The sequence below is a fragment of the Rousettus aegyptiacus genome, unplaced genomic scaffold, assembly GCF_014176215.1.
Source record: "Rousettus aegyptiacus isolate mRouAeg1 unplaced genomic scaffold, mRouAeg1.p scaffold_m13_p_17, whole genome shotgun sequence".
Classification (NCBI taxonomy): domain Eukaryota; kingdom Metazoa; phylum Chordata; class Mammalia; order Chiroptera; family Pteropodidae; genus Rousettus; species Rousettus aegyptiacus.
Genome location: NW_023416292.1, coordinates 16,987,809 through 17,006,777, shown reverse-complemented (window position 1 = coordinate 17,006,777; position 18,969 = coordinate 16,987,809). Strand labels below are relative to the sequence as shown.

The following is an 18,969-nucleotide window of genomic DNA, read 5'->3' as shown; positions in this document are numbered from 1 at the left end:
TTGGCTTGACTAGCTGTGCTTCAGGCTGCAGGCCTTCAAGGGAGGTCTGCATTGAGTCTTTACTCCAAGAATGTTTATTTGGGGGCACAGGCTGAAAGGGAAGCACCTGGGAAAGCAACTATCATCGTGAGTGCAGAGATGTGTGTGTGTGTGTGTGTGTGTGTGTGTGTGTGTGTGTGTGAGAGAGAGAGAGAGAGAGAGAGACAGAGAGAGAGAGAGAGAGACAGGCCTCTTGAAGGTCTTGGCCCAGAACTGGCACACTGTCCTTTCTGTCCATATTCCTTTGTCCAGATCAAAGTCCCATAGCCGAGTCCAATATCGATGGGGGAGGAAAATAAGCTCCATCCATACGAGTGACACTGCAAAGGCATATGTCAAAGGACATTCTAATGTAGACGAGAATGAGGATTCACTCTACCACACTGACATCGGTAAGATTGTGGTGTGATTAAAAATTATGTAAAGCATCCAGTCCCAAGCCTGGCGACACAGGGGCTCAAAAAAGAAACACTGTAATGATAGTTATAATGATGATGGTAATGATGTATATATTCAGATGTATCCTAGTGTACTCTTAGTGGCTCGGAACACATCTACTGGATTGCATTTAATTTTTGTTTTCATGTTCAAAAAAAGAAATGCATTGACTAGCGAGATTGCATGCAGAGAAGGTTGAACATAAGGGCCTGAGGACCTGGAAACTGCATCGAAGAAACTAAAAACATGTAGTCTAAAGAAGAGTGGCTCACATAAAAAGCAATGCACTCAAATATCAGAAGGGCTGTCTCCCTGCAGAAGGAAGAAACTTGCAGAAGAACGGAAGGAACGGCCAGTCTCAGGGAATTCTCTTAGAGTTAAGGAGAAAACGGGAAGCCGTGGACATCTGCAGGGGAGAGCGTGCCACGGGCAGCCAGCCTGCCGAGCACAGACAAGCACAGCGGGAGGCGGAAGGTGAACAGAGCCCCCACTGCCCAGCTGAATGGAGCAGCGGGGAGGAGCAGGCTGGAGGGGTCTGTACCTGGGAAAACCCAGACCTTAGCTCCCTTCTCCGTTCCTTCTGGTCTCATAGGTTCGCTGGTCCTCCATCCCAATGTGTCTGTTGTGTCTCATGGTGACTCCACACCACGCTCAGTGCCTCTGAGACCCTGGGCCCCAAAAGGGCAGTGTTAAGATCGCCCAAACACGGATCTCTTCTTCTTCTTGAAGCTCGAGTACCCCCTCCCCATCACTCCCAATCAGCCTTAATTAAACTGTTTGAAAGCTGCAGCTTGCTTTTAATTAGAGCAAAATTGGGAAGATTAGAATGAAATTGGCCAGTCATTGTTTACGGCCGTTGTCTGAGAACACAGCAAGCTGCTAAATTACCTCCGCACCAGGCTTCCTGAATTCTTCTGGACGGTGGGAAGGACAGAGGCACTGGGACATCAGAGGAGGGCTAGCCTCGTGCCTCCTCGAGTTACAGGGGCCCAGATGTTACCTAACCAAATGGCTCCTGGATCGAAGCATTCCTGCCTGGGGATTTCTGCCGGCCACAGTGGTAAACGCGGCAAAGAATTTCCTGGGGAGCAGGACAAAGGTGAACAGTGGTCTCTGAGCTTGAGCACAGGTCACAGACGAAGGCAGAAAACCATCTGCAGCACCGTCTGGGGCTCCCTCAAACTCTGCCACTGATCAACAGAAACGCAAGCTCCTGCTCCCAAGTTTCCCTGTCTTCTTCATTTATTAACCTGAGAAAGGTTAATAGTTGAGTAATACTATTTCCTCTTTCTCTTTTCCAAACTCCCTGCATAGATAAAATGGTCGAGCCTGTGTGAAAACTATGTACAAATTAAAAAAAATAATAATAATAGTAATCTAAAGGAAAGCTCTACGCCGATGTAAGAGATTATGATTTTTATTAAAATTTCTTTTTATAGCCCAGCTTAATCATGTCTTATTCATTATGGCAGTGAAGGCTCTAATGGCCAAGTACATTATAGTAATCTGTTGTTGAGACAGAAACCTCCTGACGATGTAATGTGTCTAGAAACACTGCCTTCTTTCTACACAGGAGCCAAGACATGACACATCCCTCAGCCTTCTAAATGTCCAGTTAGAGAACATGAAACCACCTCAGCCGAGCCGCTGAGGGAAATAACTGACATCCCTTGATGTGTGTGTTGGTTCTGGCTGTTCTTGTTCATATGAGTTTTTCAAGATGAAGGATGTGAGCCTTACGAAAAAGAAAAAAAAAGGGAGGGGGTAACGCCTTAGCTTGGTGGATGGGATTTTGTGAAGGGAGCAGGAACCCCAGACGTGAGGCATTTGGGTAGAAAAAGAGAGAAAAGGCTTCTTTGTGTCTGGAACTCTAGGAAAGTCAGCAGCGCAATACTCAGTGGTATTGACTGAGACCCCGACATCAAAAGAAAGATGGGTTCTGAGCACAGACATGCACATTTATCTAGAACTGGCTGGTCTGTGAGAAATATTCCCATGGTCACTGGTTGACAGTTTACACAGACACACAGTCAAGTCACAGGAAGAATGAAAAGAAAACTGTGTCCTCAGCTTAAGGCCAATCCATCCTTTTTTGTTCTAAAGTTCTTAACTATTTCACTCAATAACCTGTCTTATGTCTTCCTTCATTTTTCAAAGAAAACTGATCATACATTTTCTTATAAGTATGGTTCATACCAAAACAACCGTTTGGAGAATGACGGCTCGGTCCCATTCAGTACTGCAGTCCCCTCAAACACTAAAGGTTGACAGAGGGTCCCCTCACCCCCAAAGACAGGTTATTGGAAGGAGGTCAGGAGGGCCACCGAACAGAGAAGGGCGATCGATATTCCCCACCATGGCAGCTGGCGCTAACTGCCACTGTTTCCTTAGTGGTGCGTGGCGCCGGGCACTGTGGGCTCCACGGCCGCCCTAAGACTTCTCCCAGACCCCGTTCACCCCGGGCAGCAGGTGCTGGCTGTGCTGGAAGCGCCACCGATTCCCTCCCCAGCGAACCCAGTCTGGAGTTCACCTCGGGAAGAGCGAACGGTCTCGGAGCACCCAGGGGCCACACTCAAATGAAGATGGGAGGGTGCCACAGCAGAGGGGCGTGTGGTAGAGCTGGATATTCACGGCGCAAGAAAGGCGACTTTCCAAATCACACCCGTGTCAGTGGCCTTGGGAATGGGCCTGAATGTGCATTAAGCACAGCGCTGGAAGGACATGTCCATCAGCGGCTGAGAGCAGAGCGAGGTGGTGGTAGGGCCTGGGCACGACCGCCCGGTCTGTCTCTGCCGCGCTCGTTACTGCCAGGTGCCAGCCTCACTTGGGGCCATTTTTGCTTTGAAACTATGAATGTTTTTTGTTTTTCTTTTGTTTCTGTTTGTGTGTTTGTTTGTTTTAAATCTACTCTCTCCCTTAAGGCTGCTTAGGGAGGGAGCCTTCACAGGTAATGCCTCTTCATGGGGGCCAGATCAACGTGCTCAGCTTCCAAGCCAGAAAAACGCTGGCTGCTGAAGGCAGCGGCCGGGACAGACGAGGTCCCCGGCTGTGCATTCTGCATCTTCCATTGCTGGGAGCACAGGCCCCCCGGGGGCTCTCACTGGCAGGGCTCTCGTTGACATTGTGTAACGTGAAGGAACACATGGCTGCAGGGGGCTTGGTGGCCTTTATTGACCTCTTTCCAGTGAGGGACACCTCGTGCCATTTACTATTCTCACTGGGACCCTTTCGCTGGAAACCCAGAGCTGGCCAAGGCACAGGGCCCTGCTGGAGCTCCTGCTGCCTCAGGCTTGGCATGGCTGCTCAGTGCTGCCCCTTTGGATTCTGGGAAAATCCCTAAACTCATGTATAACCAGATCATCATTTATTGACAATCTGGACCATTAGTGTTAAGCAGTTTGGGACAAAGATAACTACAATCACTTCAGAATATAGATATAAAGAAATTAAATTAGGTCTAAAGTATTATGAGTATTGGTGTGTACAGTGGCTTTAAAAGCATTGGATCTCACCCTCCAAATTGGATCATACATTTCCGAAACTTTATTTTGTTTTTAATCATTTTAGGGGTTCGCTGTTTGACAGAAATATATATTGTCCATTCTAGGCTAATCTAAGGTATGATGGAAAATAAACCGAACTTCTGTTAATTATAACGGATCACTGAAGCACTGTTGACACCTTGTACAGGTCAAGTCCACTGTGGAGAGCTCTGGTCACCCTTCGGCTTAACCAGTGAGACCTTTGTGGCATGGCCTCTGCTGTCCTCAGGAGACTTTCCACTGTCTGCTTTCTCGGACTGTCTATTGTATCACAAACACAGCAGGGGAAGATTTGGAGAGAAATGGCTAAAGGGAAATGCAGATACTTGAGGTCTTAATTGGAACAAAGATGATGGCTTAATTGAAGTGTATGTGAATTAATTGATACATAGAAAATATCCTTTTCCCAGGGGGGAAAAAAAAACTTGATTATTTTATTACTGGTAAAAAGCTACTAAATCAAAAATGAGGAAAAACATTTATTCTTTGAATGGCTCAGGCTGCCTTCTAGTCTTGCCTTCTGAGGATTTCAGATGCTGTAAGGAACCAGTTTAATAAATCCTACAAGCATGTTTTTACCACTTTCCCATTTAAACTCCATTCACAGATGTTGCCTGCATGATTCTGATTCAATGAAGGGCCCCAAAGGGCAGCAAAGAAACTTAGGGATGGAGAAGAAACCTCTGGGTCTCCTCAGAGCCAGAACCTTCCTACGGCCAGCTGAGACCTTATGCCTAATTCTGCCTTGACACCAGCCTCCCACACATATTTTCTCCAGTGGAATTCATTCTGTCCCTGTCCCTGTCCATGTGCCCGTCCCTGTCCCTGTCCCGCACCCCCTCACACACACACACACACTCTTCCAGTCACAAAACTGGGATTGCTCCTTTGTATTTCACAGGAAAGGCCGTATGGTGCGGTGGGAAAGACTGTGGATCGCAGAGCCAGACAGTGCGTTTAAATCCCCACTCTGCCACCTGCGGGGCGCTACCTACTGGGAAATGAACTTTTTGTGCCTCAATTTCCTCATCCATAAGATGAAGATAATTATATTTCCCCCCTTATTGGGATGTTGTGAATATTCCATTGCTGATACTTGTAAGATGGTTGGCATGCCGGGCGCATCCTAAGAATTCATTAAATGTTAACCATTATTTTTTATTTGCTCATAAAAAGCTTCCTAAGACAGTATCATTCATGTTTCTGAGTCCCTTGTTGTTCTGTGTTATGAGTTCCTGAGCAGCCACTGGAATGTCGCAATCAGGCCTTGACCTCTGATTCTGCCCCTGGTGCCCTGCGTGTGGATTTGGTGTTTTTCTAGGTCTTAATTTCTCCTCTTGCAAAGGGGTGTACTGAAAGGTTTTGCTTTAGCGTATATGTTGCACAGTGTTTTGCATACACAGGAAACTCATGTTTTGTATAGATAATTAAAAAGATGGAATGTTCCAGGTTATGAAAATATTTTGTTAGAATATAGTAAACATTTTTAAAGAATTAAAATGCAATAGAATACACTTAACCTAATCCTCACAAGGGAAAACAGAGTTACAGAGACTTCGGCATGGTACTAAGCTGGGTTTTAATTTCAGCTCTGCTACTTACTAACTGTATGACTTAATGCAAGTGACTCTCTTAACCTCCCTGGGTCTCATTGTTTTTATGGTCCCCATCATCCTACTTGCTGTCAAACAGCACTGGGGAAGGATCAGGGCATTAGCTTTTTGTTCTGGTTCTGGCACCAACTGGTCGTGTTGCTTTAGGCAAACCACTTCCCTCTCTGTGTCATGGTTTTCTCATGACATAAGAGGGTTGGAGCAGCCCTTCTCAACTGGTGTGCACACTGGCACTGGTGGATGCTGCAGACAGATTAGAGGAATGGTCATATATTGATCCCACCCCTTGGGACAACTGGACAAGACCTTGGGTAGCAGAACTGCCTTTCCTAGTCTGCTTGGGCCTGAGCCGTCTCAATCATTGACCCCAAGCATCACATGAAGAGAATATTAGATGGACACGAGAATGCAAAAAAAAAAAAAAGAAAAAAAAATTGGCAAGCAGTACTGAAACGTTTCTTCTAATTCTAACAGCCCGAATGTCCCTCCTGGTAGTCATGTGACATCAGGCAAATTACCTAGCTTTCTGAGCTTCAATATCCTCACTCATTTAAGTAAGATATACTCAAAATTCTTCTTGGTTTGGATCAAATATATAATTTTCCAAGTCTGAGGTTGGACAAAAGAAGATAAAGATTAAGAAAAAGAGTAAAACCCCGAAATTGTTGCTTCTTTGGGGGACCTTGGATACTAGGAGTGGAGCAGAAATTGTTAGACTCAGCGTAGGGGACTGGAGGGTGTACAGCACGGCAAAGTCTGAGTGAGAGCTCTGTGCTCATTGGACTCCAGGGTGCGGACCATGGACAGTCACTGGATGTTGTCCATGTCCATGGAAGATGATGTAAGAGCCTTGATTTCTATATATTTATTAAGAAACGCATAAAATTTTTATAAAACAAATCTAATTTGCCCTTTGATATATATACACATTCATGATGTTTTACTTTTACTTCAGATCAATACTAATTGGTGGTCACTTCTGAGTATTCTCACCTTGTAACTTTTTTAAAAAAAATCAAGTCATCAATAATTTGCAAGCAACTAAAGGATGAGGAGAACTGTGACCTAAAATGACTATTTTAAATTAAAAAATAAATGAGAGAATCTCTCATTCAATCATCCGACAAAAATATATTGGACATCTATTATTATTCTATTGTTAAAACATCTAGTATTGCTCTATTGCTGTTGAATAAGACAGAAAAAAAATCAATTCTGCTCTCATAGAGTTTATGTTCTGGAGGGAGACACAGAGAATTTTAAGCTATGTTATGTCAAGTAGTAATAGATGCTAAAAGATATATACATAATACAGAGCGAGGAGACAGAGAATGAGGTGGGGTGTTCTTTTGGATGGGATGGTTGGGGAAGCTTCTTGTAGGGGGTACTATTTGGCAGTCTTGAATGAAGTGACTGTGTGCAAGCAGTGTGACCACCCATTTCCATTGTTTAGATATGATTAAAGTGGGAGTCACGTCTACGGTAAGGTGGCCTTTTCTTTTAATGAGGGGCTTTTACCGTTTTGAGAAAATACAAGAAATGGAAGGATGCCCGCCTTTCCCTGCCTCTGGCAATTTAAATGACAGAACAGCAATTCTTTGTTAGTTAATAAAGTCTAGCTGTGACCTAAGACAAAGCAGGGTGGCTGGATTTGGTGTCAGATTTTCAAGAAATCATCGCCGAGACCCATGTCAAGGAGCTCATCACCTATGTTTTCTTCTGCAGGTTTTATGGTTTCTGGTCTTAAGCTCAAGTCTTTAATAATCTGTTTTGAGTTGACTTTCATATATTGTGTAAGATAGGGGTCCAGCTTAATTCTTTTGCATGTGGCTACCCAATTTTCACATTACTATTTTTTGAAGAGAATGTCCTTTCCTCATCGTGGTGTATCACATAAATTGATTTGTGGATGTTAATCCATCCTTTCATTCCTGGAATAAGTCCCACTTGATCATGGTGTAGGACCCTTTTAATGTACTGGTGAATTCTGCTTGCTAATATTTTGTTGAGGATTTTTGCATCTATGTTCGTCAGTGATATCGGCCTGTAATTTTCTTTTCTTGTAGTGTCCTTGTCTGGTTTTGGTATTTAGAGTAACGCTGGCCCCATAAAATGAGTTTGGAAGTTTTCCTACCTGTTCTATTTTGGGGGGATGAGTTTAAGATAGATTTATATTAATTCTTTTTAAAATATGTTTATTAAAATTTACCAGGGAAGTGGTCTGGTCCTGGACTTTTGTGTGTTGGGAAGTTTTGGTTACTGATTCGCTGTCCTTACTAGTAATTGTCCTGTTTATATTTTCCATTGCTTCATGATTCGGTCTTTTTTTTTTTTAATTTCATGATTCAGTCTTGATAAGTTATATGTTTCTAGAAATTTAATCATTTCTTCCAGGTCATCCTATTTGTCAATGTATAAATTTTCATAGTAATCTCTTGTGATTATTTTCATTTGTGTGATATCTGTTGTAATGTCTCCTCTTCCATTTTTTATTTTATGTTTTGGTTGAGTAGTCTAACTAGTGATTTTTATTTATCTAATGATATATCTCTCTAATGATCTCTTCATTGTTTTTTTTAGCCTCTATGTCTTTCATTTCTATGGTGATTTTTGTTATTTCCTTCCTTCTACTAACTTTGGGCTTGGTTTAGTCTTCTTTTCTAGTTCCTTGAGGTGTAAAGTAAGGTTGCTTATTTAAATCTTTATTTTTTCTTAATACAGACATTTATTGCTATAAATTTTCCTCTTAGAACTGCTTTTGCTGCATCCCATAAGTATCAGTATTTGTGCTTTCATTTTTATTTGTCTTAAGAATGTTTTTATTTCTCATTTGACCCATTGTACAGGAGCATGTTGTTATAGTCCATGTACCTGTACATTTTACAGGTTTCTCCTGGTAATTGATTTCTAATTTAATAGCATTGTGGTCAGAAAAGATGCATGATTTCCATCTTTTTAGATTTATTAAGAATTGTTTTGTGGACTAACGTGTCTATCCTGGAGAATGCTCTACATGCATGTGAAAAGAATGCGTATTTTGTAGCTGTTGGATGAAATGTTTTATATCTATTAAGTCCATTTAGTTTGACATGTAATTTAGTCCAATGTTTCTTTGTTAATTTTCTGTCTGGATGGTCTCTCCATTGTCAGAAGTCAGCTACTGAAGTCCCCTTCAATTATCGTATTGTTGAGGCCAAAAATGTTGAGAACTGTTATTCTAAACCAAATATCTGACTTTAAAAATGGGTAACTGAAAATGTCCATCAACAGACAATTGGATAAAAAAATTATGGTTCATATATACACTGGAATATTGTTCAGCCATTAAAAAGAAAAATCCTACCATTTGCAACAACATGAATGCACCTGGAGGTTATTATGGTGAGTGAAATAAGTCAGAGAAAGATAAATACCATATGATTTCACTTATATGTGGAATCTAAGGAACAAATAGAACAAACTAATCCAAAACAGACTCACAGATATAGTAGACAATTTGGTGACGGACAGAGGGGAGTGGGGTTGAGGGACTGGGAGAATGGGGTGAAGGGTTAAAGAAGTACAAATTAGTAGCTGATAACTGGTCACAGAGATGGGGAGCACGGCAGAGGGAATCCAGTTAGCATTAATACGATGGCCAGGTGGAGGGCCGGGGGAGAGAGGGAACAACTGGGGGGATCGTTTCATGAACTATATAGATGTCTAACCAATGTACTGTATACGCGAAACTAATTAAAATAAATAAAGAATTTTTTTAAAAAATGGGTAATGGAGGCCGTGACAGGTGTTGTGGTTCGTCCACTGAATGGCAGCTGTGACTAGGTCAGATCTCTGCAAAGCAATGTCCCGACGTTTTCAGTCTGCTTGCTTGCTTGTCTGCTTGTTTCCCCTACTACATACACTACCAGCGTGAGTACCTCTATCTGAATGAGCTGTCTGGCCACTCTCCGATGACAAAGCTGGTGGCAGTAAGTTCTGAGGGAGGCCACCCGCGATGGGGCTTTCTCACCGCCTGGGAATGAGGGGCCAGGCGGCGGCCGAGGTCCTCTGAGGCAGTGGGAGCCTCCGTGCGCAGACGTGGGCAGAGCGGAGGTGGGCGGATACCAGCAGAGGAAGACACACGACCTGCTCCGGATTTCCTGCCTCCTGCTCCAAAATACAATGAGCTTTTCCCTATCCCTCGATTTCTCCTCTAGGGAGTTCGCACGTTGGAAAGTGAACAACTTGGCCCTGGAGAGGAAGGACTTCTTCAGTTTGCCACTGCCTCTTGCCCCGGAGTTTATCCGGAACGTCCGCCTCCTGGGGAGGAGGCCCAGCCTGCAGCAGGTCACCGAAAACCTGATCAGAAAGTACGGCACTCACTTCTTACTCTCTGCCACTCTTGGAGGTACGCGCATCAGCATCCTATGCGAACCAACGGCCAGATCCCTGAAAATAGCTTATAGATGCACTGAGTAGAGCTTCGGTTGTCTTCCTGGGTCTCTTGTTTTCCCTGGCCTGTTATTGTCTGATGAGTGTTTTTCCTTCCAGTGCCTTTGAGAACAGTATATTGTCTCGACATCCAAATTCACTCCAGAACATTGCTGTTTGCTTAGACGCACCCTCCTGAGAAGGGGGTGTGGGGTAAGGAGGCTGGGGGACAGACAGGCTCCTCCTACTAAGCACCTGCCCGCAGGGGTGCTCGCACTTATCTTCTGACTGAGCCATGTAACTTGAGGCTTCTCTGCATCCCCGTATTTGCTGTGGCAAATAAGTCAATGGTTGCTGAGTCCCTGCCTCCCACTTCCTCTTTATAAAGACTGCTAAACAGAGAAACCAATTCTGACGATTCTGGGCTGGATGGAGGTGCGGGTAGGGGTGGCGCAGCCTGTGCCTGGGACCCAGGGGGAGAATCGGAAGCCCAGAGGGTCAGAGTTCTCTCAGCCCTGGGAAGAAGGAAGCAGGATTGATTAAAAACAGTTAGCTCACCGTGGGATAAAAAGAGGGAGCTGTCCAAGGTCGCGGGCCAGCTGCCCGCGTGGTAGGTGCTGCGTTTGATGGGGCAGCAGGGGGCAGGCTGAGCTTCAAGGCTTTTTGCCCTTTCAGAGGGAACATAAATATCCATGGCAACTTCTCATAAACAACTCGAGAGAAAGAATTTTATCTCTCCCACGGAGGCGGATTGCCTGAGACAGAGATCAATAGAGGATATTAAACAGATCGACTGGATGGGGTGGGGGGACTTACAGGAGCGAAGGAAGGGAGGGACTCTCGGGCATCCGTGCCCGCTATCCCGTGGCACAGTCGGGTGAGATCATTCAGACGGTGGTGTGGGATGGGGAAGAGGTGGTCCGCAGTAGGACCAAGCTCCTTCTCAGCCCCACCTCACCTGGCCAGAGTTTCATGTTCTTATAGGGAGGGGATCAGGGAGCGGAAGGCCTCATCAATGAGCCCATGTTGTTTGCTATAGGAGAAGAGTCCCTGACCATTTTTGTGGATAAGCGGAAACTGAGCCGGAAGACAGAGACAGCAGGAAGTGCCCCCGTCGTCAGCGCCAGTGGGAACAGCTCTGCCGTGTCCCTCGAGACCCTGCATCAGCTGGCAGCCTCCTACTTCATCGACAGAGAGAGCACACTGCGCCGGCTGCACCACATCCAGATAGCCACAGGGGCCATCAAGGTAACAGCCTGGTGGGTACTGGGAGAGGGGCTGGGGGACAGGCAGAGAGAAGCCAAGGGGGAGGCCAGAGTCCTACACAGCTCCGAGTCCGCCAGGCCTGAGCGACTGAAGTGGGAGGGAAGCACTGTGAAGGAGGCACCACCAGCCCGAAACGTGGTCCAGGTCTTTCTCTGCAGCAAATAACCAATGCAGCATCTGCTCTATGGCCGGCGCCCGCCGAGGGAGCACAGCGAGAGGCAGACGAGGTTCCTTCTTCTCCAGAGGTTATATTTTTAGTGGGGTATGAAGATAATGAGCGAGTAAACATGGACGAAATAATTTCAGATCCTGACGTAAATTAAACACAGATCAAAAGGTGCAGATTTCCTGTGTGAGAGAAGGGAGCCGCTAATATTTGCCAGACGAGTCAGGGGAGGGTTTTGATTTTGAGGGTGAGGTCTGAAATGAAAAGAAGCCAGTTGTGTGTAGATCCGAGGGAAGAGTGTCCAGGCGGAAGGGACAGTAAGTGCTAAGGCCCTGAGGCGGGAACCCGCTTGGTGCCTCGGCGGAACACAGAGAAGGCTGTGGTCGTTCCAGAGAGATGAACAAGTAAGGCGCCGGTACAGGGAGAGGTTCGGAAGTGGGCTGGAGCCGGGTTGCAGGGCCATGATAAATAAATGTTTAAAAAGCCCAAGTGCAATGGAAAACAACCAGAGAGTTTTAAGCGGAGGAGTGATGTGATCTTTTATGCTTGAAAAAGATCAATATTGCTGTAACTTTAATAACTATGACCTCTTCTCCTTACATCTAGGAGAGTTCTGGGAAAGTTCATATTGTTTTAGGAAAGAGAAGACTAGTAAAAGTACTTGAGGATGCTGGATTATAAAATTCTAAACATAAAGTTAGAGTGGTTAAGTAGACATCAATCTGGTTTTAGATCCTGCTTTTACCCCACCGAAAACTCACAAGGAAGCTCCCTCTCTTCATTTATTTATCATTCAATAACTATTTGTTGAACACCTATTATATGTCAGGCATGATTCTGGGTACTGAGAATCCAAGAGCGAACAAAACAAAGGAAGCCCCTGATCTCCTGAAGCTTAAATCCTAGTGGTGGAGACATAATTAAATAAATACGTAATGTCAGGTGGGATTCATGGTATGAAGAAATGAAGCCAGGGGAAAGGACGGAGCATGCTGGAGATATGGCACTTTAGGGAAGACGCGTCTGAAGGAATGTCATTTAAGCAGAGATTGGAATGAAGGCAGGGAGCGGGCCGCATGGGAGTCTCGAGGCAGAGAACTTAGACAGAGGGAGGAGCTCGGGCAACCGCCCCGCAGCGGGAGCGTGCTGGGCATCCGAGGCGGGCACCGCGTGGCATTGTCGCTGGAGAGGGAGCCAGACCGCGAGGGCATCACGGATTAGCGACTGCTGCGGCGGTCCAGGTGAGAAATAATGGCGGCTTGCTAGGACCAAGCTGGCTGAAAAGAGGGCGTGAGGAGTTGGCAGATTCGGAATGTATTTTGATGACAGAACCTACAGGATTAGCCAATGAACTAGAAGAAAGGAGTCAAGATGAACAGCAAGGTTTGGGGCCTGGGAAACTGGATAACGGCGACTCCACTTACTAAGAACGAAAACACCGGGCGGTGGGGGGAGGTGCAGATCTGAAAGGGGTAAATCGAGAGTTTGGTTTTTGACACAGTGAACTTGACATTTCTATTAGACATCCAAGTACAAATGTCTAACAGGCAGCTGGATATAAACGCCAGGATTTCGAGAGAAAGGCCATAACTGGAGGTATAAATTCGCCATACAAATACGCACGCATGCGTAGTTGGCATTTGAACCCATGAGAAAGGATGCGACGCGATCACTCGAGGAGTGAGTGTGGCGGGAAGGCGGCCTTAGCGCTGAGCTGTGAAGCACGTCAGTAGACCGCAACGAGGAGGAGGAGGAGCGGAAGCGCGCATCAGAGAGAGGAGGGTGATTCACGGAGACAGGGATTTGGGGTACATTTGGGAAGCTGGTATCTTAGGAGATGAAAGAGTAATGTGAGCAGCATGGGGTGGGTTTTACCAGGAAGACAGAACTCTGTGGAAGTCCCTTTCTCCGTTCGGGCCCCTTCAGGAACTGGTCTTGCCCAGATACGAAAGGCAGACCTGCACCCACAACTCGGTGAGCCTGCTGATGGTCTTTCTTATTGTTTGAGCAACTTTTCACTTTCAACCGCCCCTTGGTGGCCTCGTTCCCCTCTTTGCCTGACTTAGATTCCTTCGTCCACCGCTCTCATCGCCCCCTTATGCATCTTGAGCTTGCTCTTCGCCATCCTTCATGCCGCTGCCATTCCCTTAATCCAGCACCTCTGACTCTTACCGGATCTTCTTGCATTATCTTCTTAACTAGACTCCCAGCCCCCATTCGCAGCGCTTCGCCCTGATTCACCCTCCGCGCTGCTCGCACGGGTGCGAACCATCACCTCACGTCATCCCCATGCCCAAATTCCTTCAATGGCTTCTGACTGCACATGGAACAGAGCCCAAGCCACGTGCCCCAGCCAGGGCGGCAGGTGTGACGCAATGGAAGGAACACAGGTTCGAACTCAGGGGTCTGATTTCCGCCACTGCTCGCAGCAGGGCTTTGGACAGGTTATCAACCATCTCTGAACCTCAGTTTGCTCATCCTAAAATTGTTGAGCAGTTAGAATAACTTCTACCTTGACGGATTTCTGTGAAGATCAAATAAGAACATGTATGGAGAGCATGAGCGACGGCACAATCGGAGATTGAAAAGGGATGATTCCTTTTCTTAATAAAAGTATAAAGCCGTCGAAGATCGACTCTTGCTGTCTTTCTAGTTGCATCCCTTCTCGACCCATTTCCTTCTCACCCGCTAACGTAAGTGACTTATCGCTTCTACCATGCGATCCAGTCCTATCTCCTAGTCTTTATTCAAACGGAGCAGGCGCTCGCGTCTCCCTCCCTGGGCACCTGCTGTTCGCTCTGCTTGCAATTCTCACCTATTCACCTGAGTGACTCTTCTTCACCCTTCTTTGCCCAACTCAAACAGGTAACTTTTATGAAGACCTTCCTGACTCCCAAGGTAGTTAAATGGCCCTCTTCAGTGTTCCAAGCACATGCCTCTTTGATAGGGCTTACCAGCTGAACTGTAGTTGCTAGATAACACAAGACTATGAGGTCCTCATGGGAGGAACCAGGTCTTCTTTACTATTGGCTCCCAGGGAGAGTACAGAGCTTGCCACGTTATGGGTAATGGATAAAGGTTTCTAGAGTGAGTGAGTGAGTGAATGAATGAATGAATGAATGAAGTCGCTGACCCCATTTTCCACATGGATTAGGGTCTTCTCAGTATGTGGGCAAGGGCATATGAGTATGTTTAGTGGAAAGAAACAAATCTACTCAAGGTAGCTTGAGAATAAAGATGGCTTACTAAGACGACTTTGGTGACAAATATCACAGATCTCCAAGAATAAGACACAAGACCCAATCCAGACACATGGGGCTTACGAAAGGACAGTAATGTTCCCAGGTTCCTCCCTCTGTTTCTTGTTAGAACACATGTCTCTACCTTTTCATGTCCACCTGCTTCATCTACCTGCATCTCTTGCCCATGTTCTTGCTTCTATCTATTCCGGACTCTTCTGTGTACCAACGACTTCAGCTTACACGTAGCTGCGCCTGGTTCTGGAGCTGACTCTGGGCCTGACTGAATATCATCTTTCTGTTTCATCTCTCAGCCAGTGTCGGCAGTGCAGGGACCACTCTACTATCCAGTGTTGCATTCTCAGTGCCTGGTGCTCGATAATCATTTATTCTGAATTTTGTAAGTGTCCACAATCGCCCTTTAAATTTTTTATTCCCAGTGCCGTGGGTCTAAATTCTCTAGAGTAATTAAGAGATTGCTCTAGATCTCGAGTCATCTGCTTCAGAGTCCATCCCAGTCCAACGCAAAGAATGGGGGCTGCATAGCCTCAACCATGGCTTATTGGACCCGCCTCTTCCGTAAACTCTGTGGGCTGCAGAGAGGTGACAGGCACCCCAAACCACATCTACTGATAGTGCCTGTGGATATACACTTTCTGGAACTAGAGACACTGCCCATGTCCTCAAGGCCACCATCCTCAGAAGCCTCTCTTTGGACCTCCTCCAATCACACATGGAATGTGAGATGGCCATTCAGCTTCCGCGGGGCTGACCGACCTGGAGCTTCTCTGCTGAGGAATGCAAAGCATTCTCCCCATGGAAAGTAATTCAGAGAACCACAGGAAAACATTTAGTGTTTTCTCGCACCTTCACTCCTCCAAGCCTTCATCTCTACATAACTTAGTGGGGTCTAGAGACCTGCGTGACCTGTCCGAGGACACACCGCCAAGCTAAGGAGCACAGGGGGTGTTGGCAACCCATCCCTCAGCCCTGCTTGCTGGATAGAGTTGGCCTCCGCTTTGTGTTCTGCTTCTGGAGGTGTTCTTCGCTCTGACACACTTAGCACGCTTACAGATCTAGGTAGCCAGTAGACGGGAAGACATCCTTTCCAGCCAACATGTGTGTCGGTGCTGTGGCACCTGCCACCAACTTTCTGACATGCCTTGGTAGCACCTGAGCTGGCTTCTAGCATGGTCGTCACTCTGGGCAGAAGCGGGTGGCGGGGAAGGGCTCTGCTCACTTGCTCAGCCTTCGTGAAAGGAAGATCCTCCAGCAAATCTACCTGTTTCTTGTTTCTCTAAGCTGGTGTGCACTCTTACTTCTCACTCTATCTTAGCAAATTCTTTTCACTAACCCAGAAAAAGAGGTCCTCTGCCACCTTCTGTTTAGCCGGCACACTTCTCTGAGACCCCACTGCAGTCGCCCTGTGCGGCAAGATTTATCCTGATCAGCACGCACCTCTAGTGCTGGATTCGTCACATTCCGCTGCAGCTGTCTGCCTCCCCCTCTCTGCCTCCTCGTGCCCACCGTGACGGAGGGCTCAGAGCATGCGTCCAGTTCCGGGTCCTTTCACAGTGTCTGACAAGTGGTGAGACACTCAATAAGATGCTTGATAGGTGAAGGCAGGCTACATGGTACGGTGAAAAACAAACTTACTCAAGCGAGAAGATTTGGGATTGAGTTTCAGCCTTGATGCTTACTGTTTCTATGACCTTGAGAAGTCCTTAACTTAACATGCAGTTAGCAATTGTTTGACTTACTTTTATCCAAAGCTCATATTCAGCTACTGTGGCTACACGGTTATTAAAATACTAAAACACTTCCATACCAGCTGATAAAAAGTCTTCACGCCAACCACCTGTGCGCCGCCCTAACCACCTGACCCCTCCCCTGGAAGCCCCTGTTCCCCCCTTGACAGTAACCAAAGGGCCAAGGCACCGTGGGGGGCTCTAGGTCCCTGCTTTGGGACCTTTTCTGATCTGTGAGCACATTGCCGTCCTGTCCATAAATACTGTGATCACCACCCCTGACTTCACCATGGAGTTCGAGTGGCACTGAATACCATAGTTCACATGAAAACACTTTGCACACTGTAAAAGGCTAAACACACGCCCACCCTGTCCGTCATTCCCGAGAAAGGATCAGAGCCATAAGGGGTGGCAGGGACGCGCCTGAGTTGTGGCTCACCCTGTGTTTAATTGAAGGCTGAGGAGGAGCTTGGTGGGGAGGGCCTGAGATGCTCCTGAGCTGACCACACAGAACCCCCGCAGAAGTCCAGGCGGACCCCAGGAAGGCGCGGTTCTCACAAAGCGCCCTTAAAACACCTGTCGGAACTCCTTGCCACGGCAGCCTGGGACTCTGTTGGCAGCTCTTCTGAGCACCCGCACCATGGGCCCTGCTCTCCCGCCATTAGAAGCCCATTTTACATGCCCTTCGCTTCGCAGGTGTCCCGCTAGGTAGGACGAGAGCAGCCGGCAGAAGTGAAGGGCGGGAGAGGAGAGCCGGCTGGCTGGAATGGGGGTTCGAATGGTCTGGTGTTTACGGAATATTGGGTGTGCTAATGAACCTGAGATCCATCAGAGCTTTCTGATGGCAGGCTGGTCTCTGTCAACAGACCAATTAGCACACAATTATTCTCCCTTTCTGGAAGCTTATCTGGGATGCTCTCTGAAGTGCGCCTGAGTGAACTGCACTTTCCATTAGCTCTCTGGGTTCCTTTTTACCATCCGTGGGACCTGCCGTCCGCTTCTCCTACAGAGGAAAGGGCAGGCTTCTCAGGACCGACCAGCTCTGCGGGACTCTGGGCTTTCGTCACTTGGCCATCCTACTTGTCGAGTCTCCCAGCCCTCTCCCCCCACCTGTCTCAGGAGGACAGAGGGGCTCAGAGCAGAATAGCGGTAGGAAGAGCAAGGACTTTGGGGTCTAGCGAAACCAGAGTGGGCCTTCCTCACCCCTGGAGACCCGGATCGTCCCTCTCACGGGAAATGAGGGTGGGTGTCACCGTCTTGGTCTCTTCCTCATCCCTACTGTGCGCCTCAACCAACAAAGCGAAGCTGCTCACGCCCCTGCAATGACTTGCCTGACTGGCTGTCCCCTCATGGATCTGACCTTTGGAAATAGCAGAGTGAAGCACATAAAAGAGCTCCAGGGGCCCGGGACACTGACAAGTTGGCGGAGGGAGGGAGGGACAGTGCTGGGGCGACGGAGAGGAGGTGGCTGCGCTGCCTTCCTCCCTGGGCCTCGTCCTGCTCCCACAGGTGCGTAGCTGCCTCCCTGCCTGGACCTGACGCTGCTGAGTGACCACCTCAGCGGGGAGTGGATGGAAAACCCAGTATGAGCTCTGTGACAGCGTGCTGGCCGGCTCACCTGCAGCAGGGGACAGGCACGTCTCCCAAACAGCTCACCTGCCATCCCACACTGCCCTCAGCCCACCCCAATCACAGAGGGGCAGGCTCTCCAGAACAGGGGGGCTTGTCTGTAGCCACGGCTCTTATAGAGACGGTTACTCCCTACAGACAGAGGAGGCTTCGCTTTGAAATAAGGCAGCACCCGACTTCCCACGGCAGTCTGGCAGCTCACCACCAACTCAGCACAGAGACGCGGTTCAGCACCCAGCGCCCACCTGTGGAGGGAGGCGGGCCCGCGTGTAAGGCAGAACTCGGGGGGCCAGGAAACGCGTTTCCGCTGATCTATAAACTCCTATGGCGGCGACCGTGGCTCGCTCACTGTGAGCTCTGCTTGCTCCGTGGGTATTGGCTACATGAATAAGTGAGTGAATGAAAGAATGAGTTAACGAATCCTAGCCCTGCAGGTGACTAGCTGTGTGACCTTGAATAAGGCACGCGCCCTACCTGGCCTCGGTTTCCGGTCCGTAACATAAGGATGCTATAACCTCAGGCTGTAGAGCTCGTTTTGCATATGGCAGAGAAGGGAGATCACTGCCATGTGTTCAGGGCACTGGGCTGTTGGAAACATTCGTTTTTAAGAGCAATGTCATCTGAAGGGGTTTGACTCACTTTGCTTCCCACAGTCCACTGACGTGTCACAGGACACACCAGGGCAGGTAACTGGCATCTGGGGACGCGAAAGTTAACACCCCGTGTCGACTACGCAGCAGCGTCGGACCCTGTAACCCTCCGAACCCTGGTTTCCTGCTGTGGAGACCGACAGTGGTGATTTAGCCCAGGGAATTACTGTGAAAGGCAGATGGGACGGCCTTGGAGGATGACCTCGGAAAACTCTGGAGAGGCCGCTCC

At 47.6% G+C, this 18,969-nt stretch overlaps 1 protein-coding gene across 1 annotated transcript in view; it reads left to right on the top strand.

The window, feature by feature from the left end:
- BRINP2 (BMP/retinoic acid inducible neural specific 2) overlaps nucleotides 1-18,969 on the top strand; it is an 88,365-nt gene that overhangs the window by 58,695 nt on the left and 10,701 nt on the right. The window contains exons 3-4 of the mRNA XM_016154375.2: nucleotides 9,829-10,019; nucleotides 11,082-11,290. Of these exons, the coding sequence (XP_016009861.1) occupies nucleotides 9,829-10,019; nucleotides 11,082-11,290 (400 nt within the window). The remainder of the gene's footprint in view (nucleotides 1-9,828; nucleotides 10,020-11,081; nucleotides 11,291-18,969) is intronic.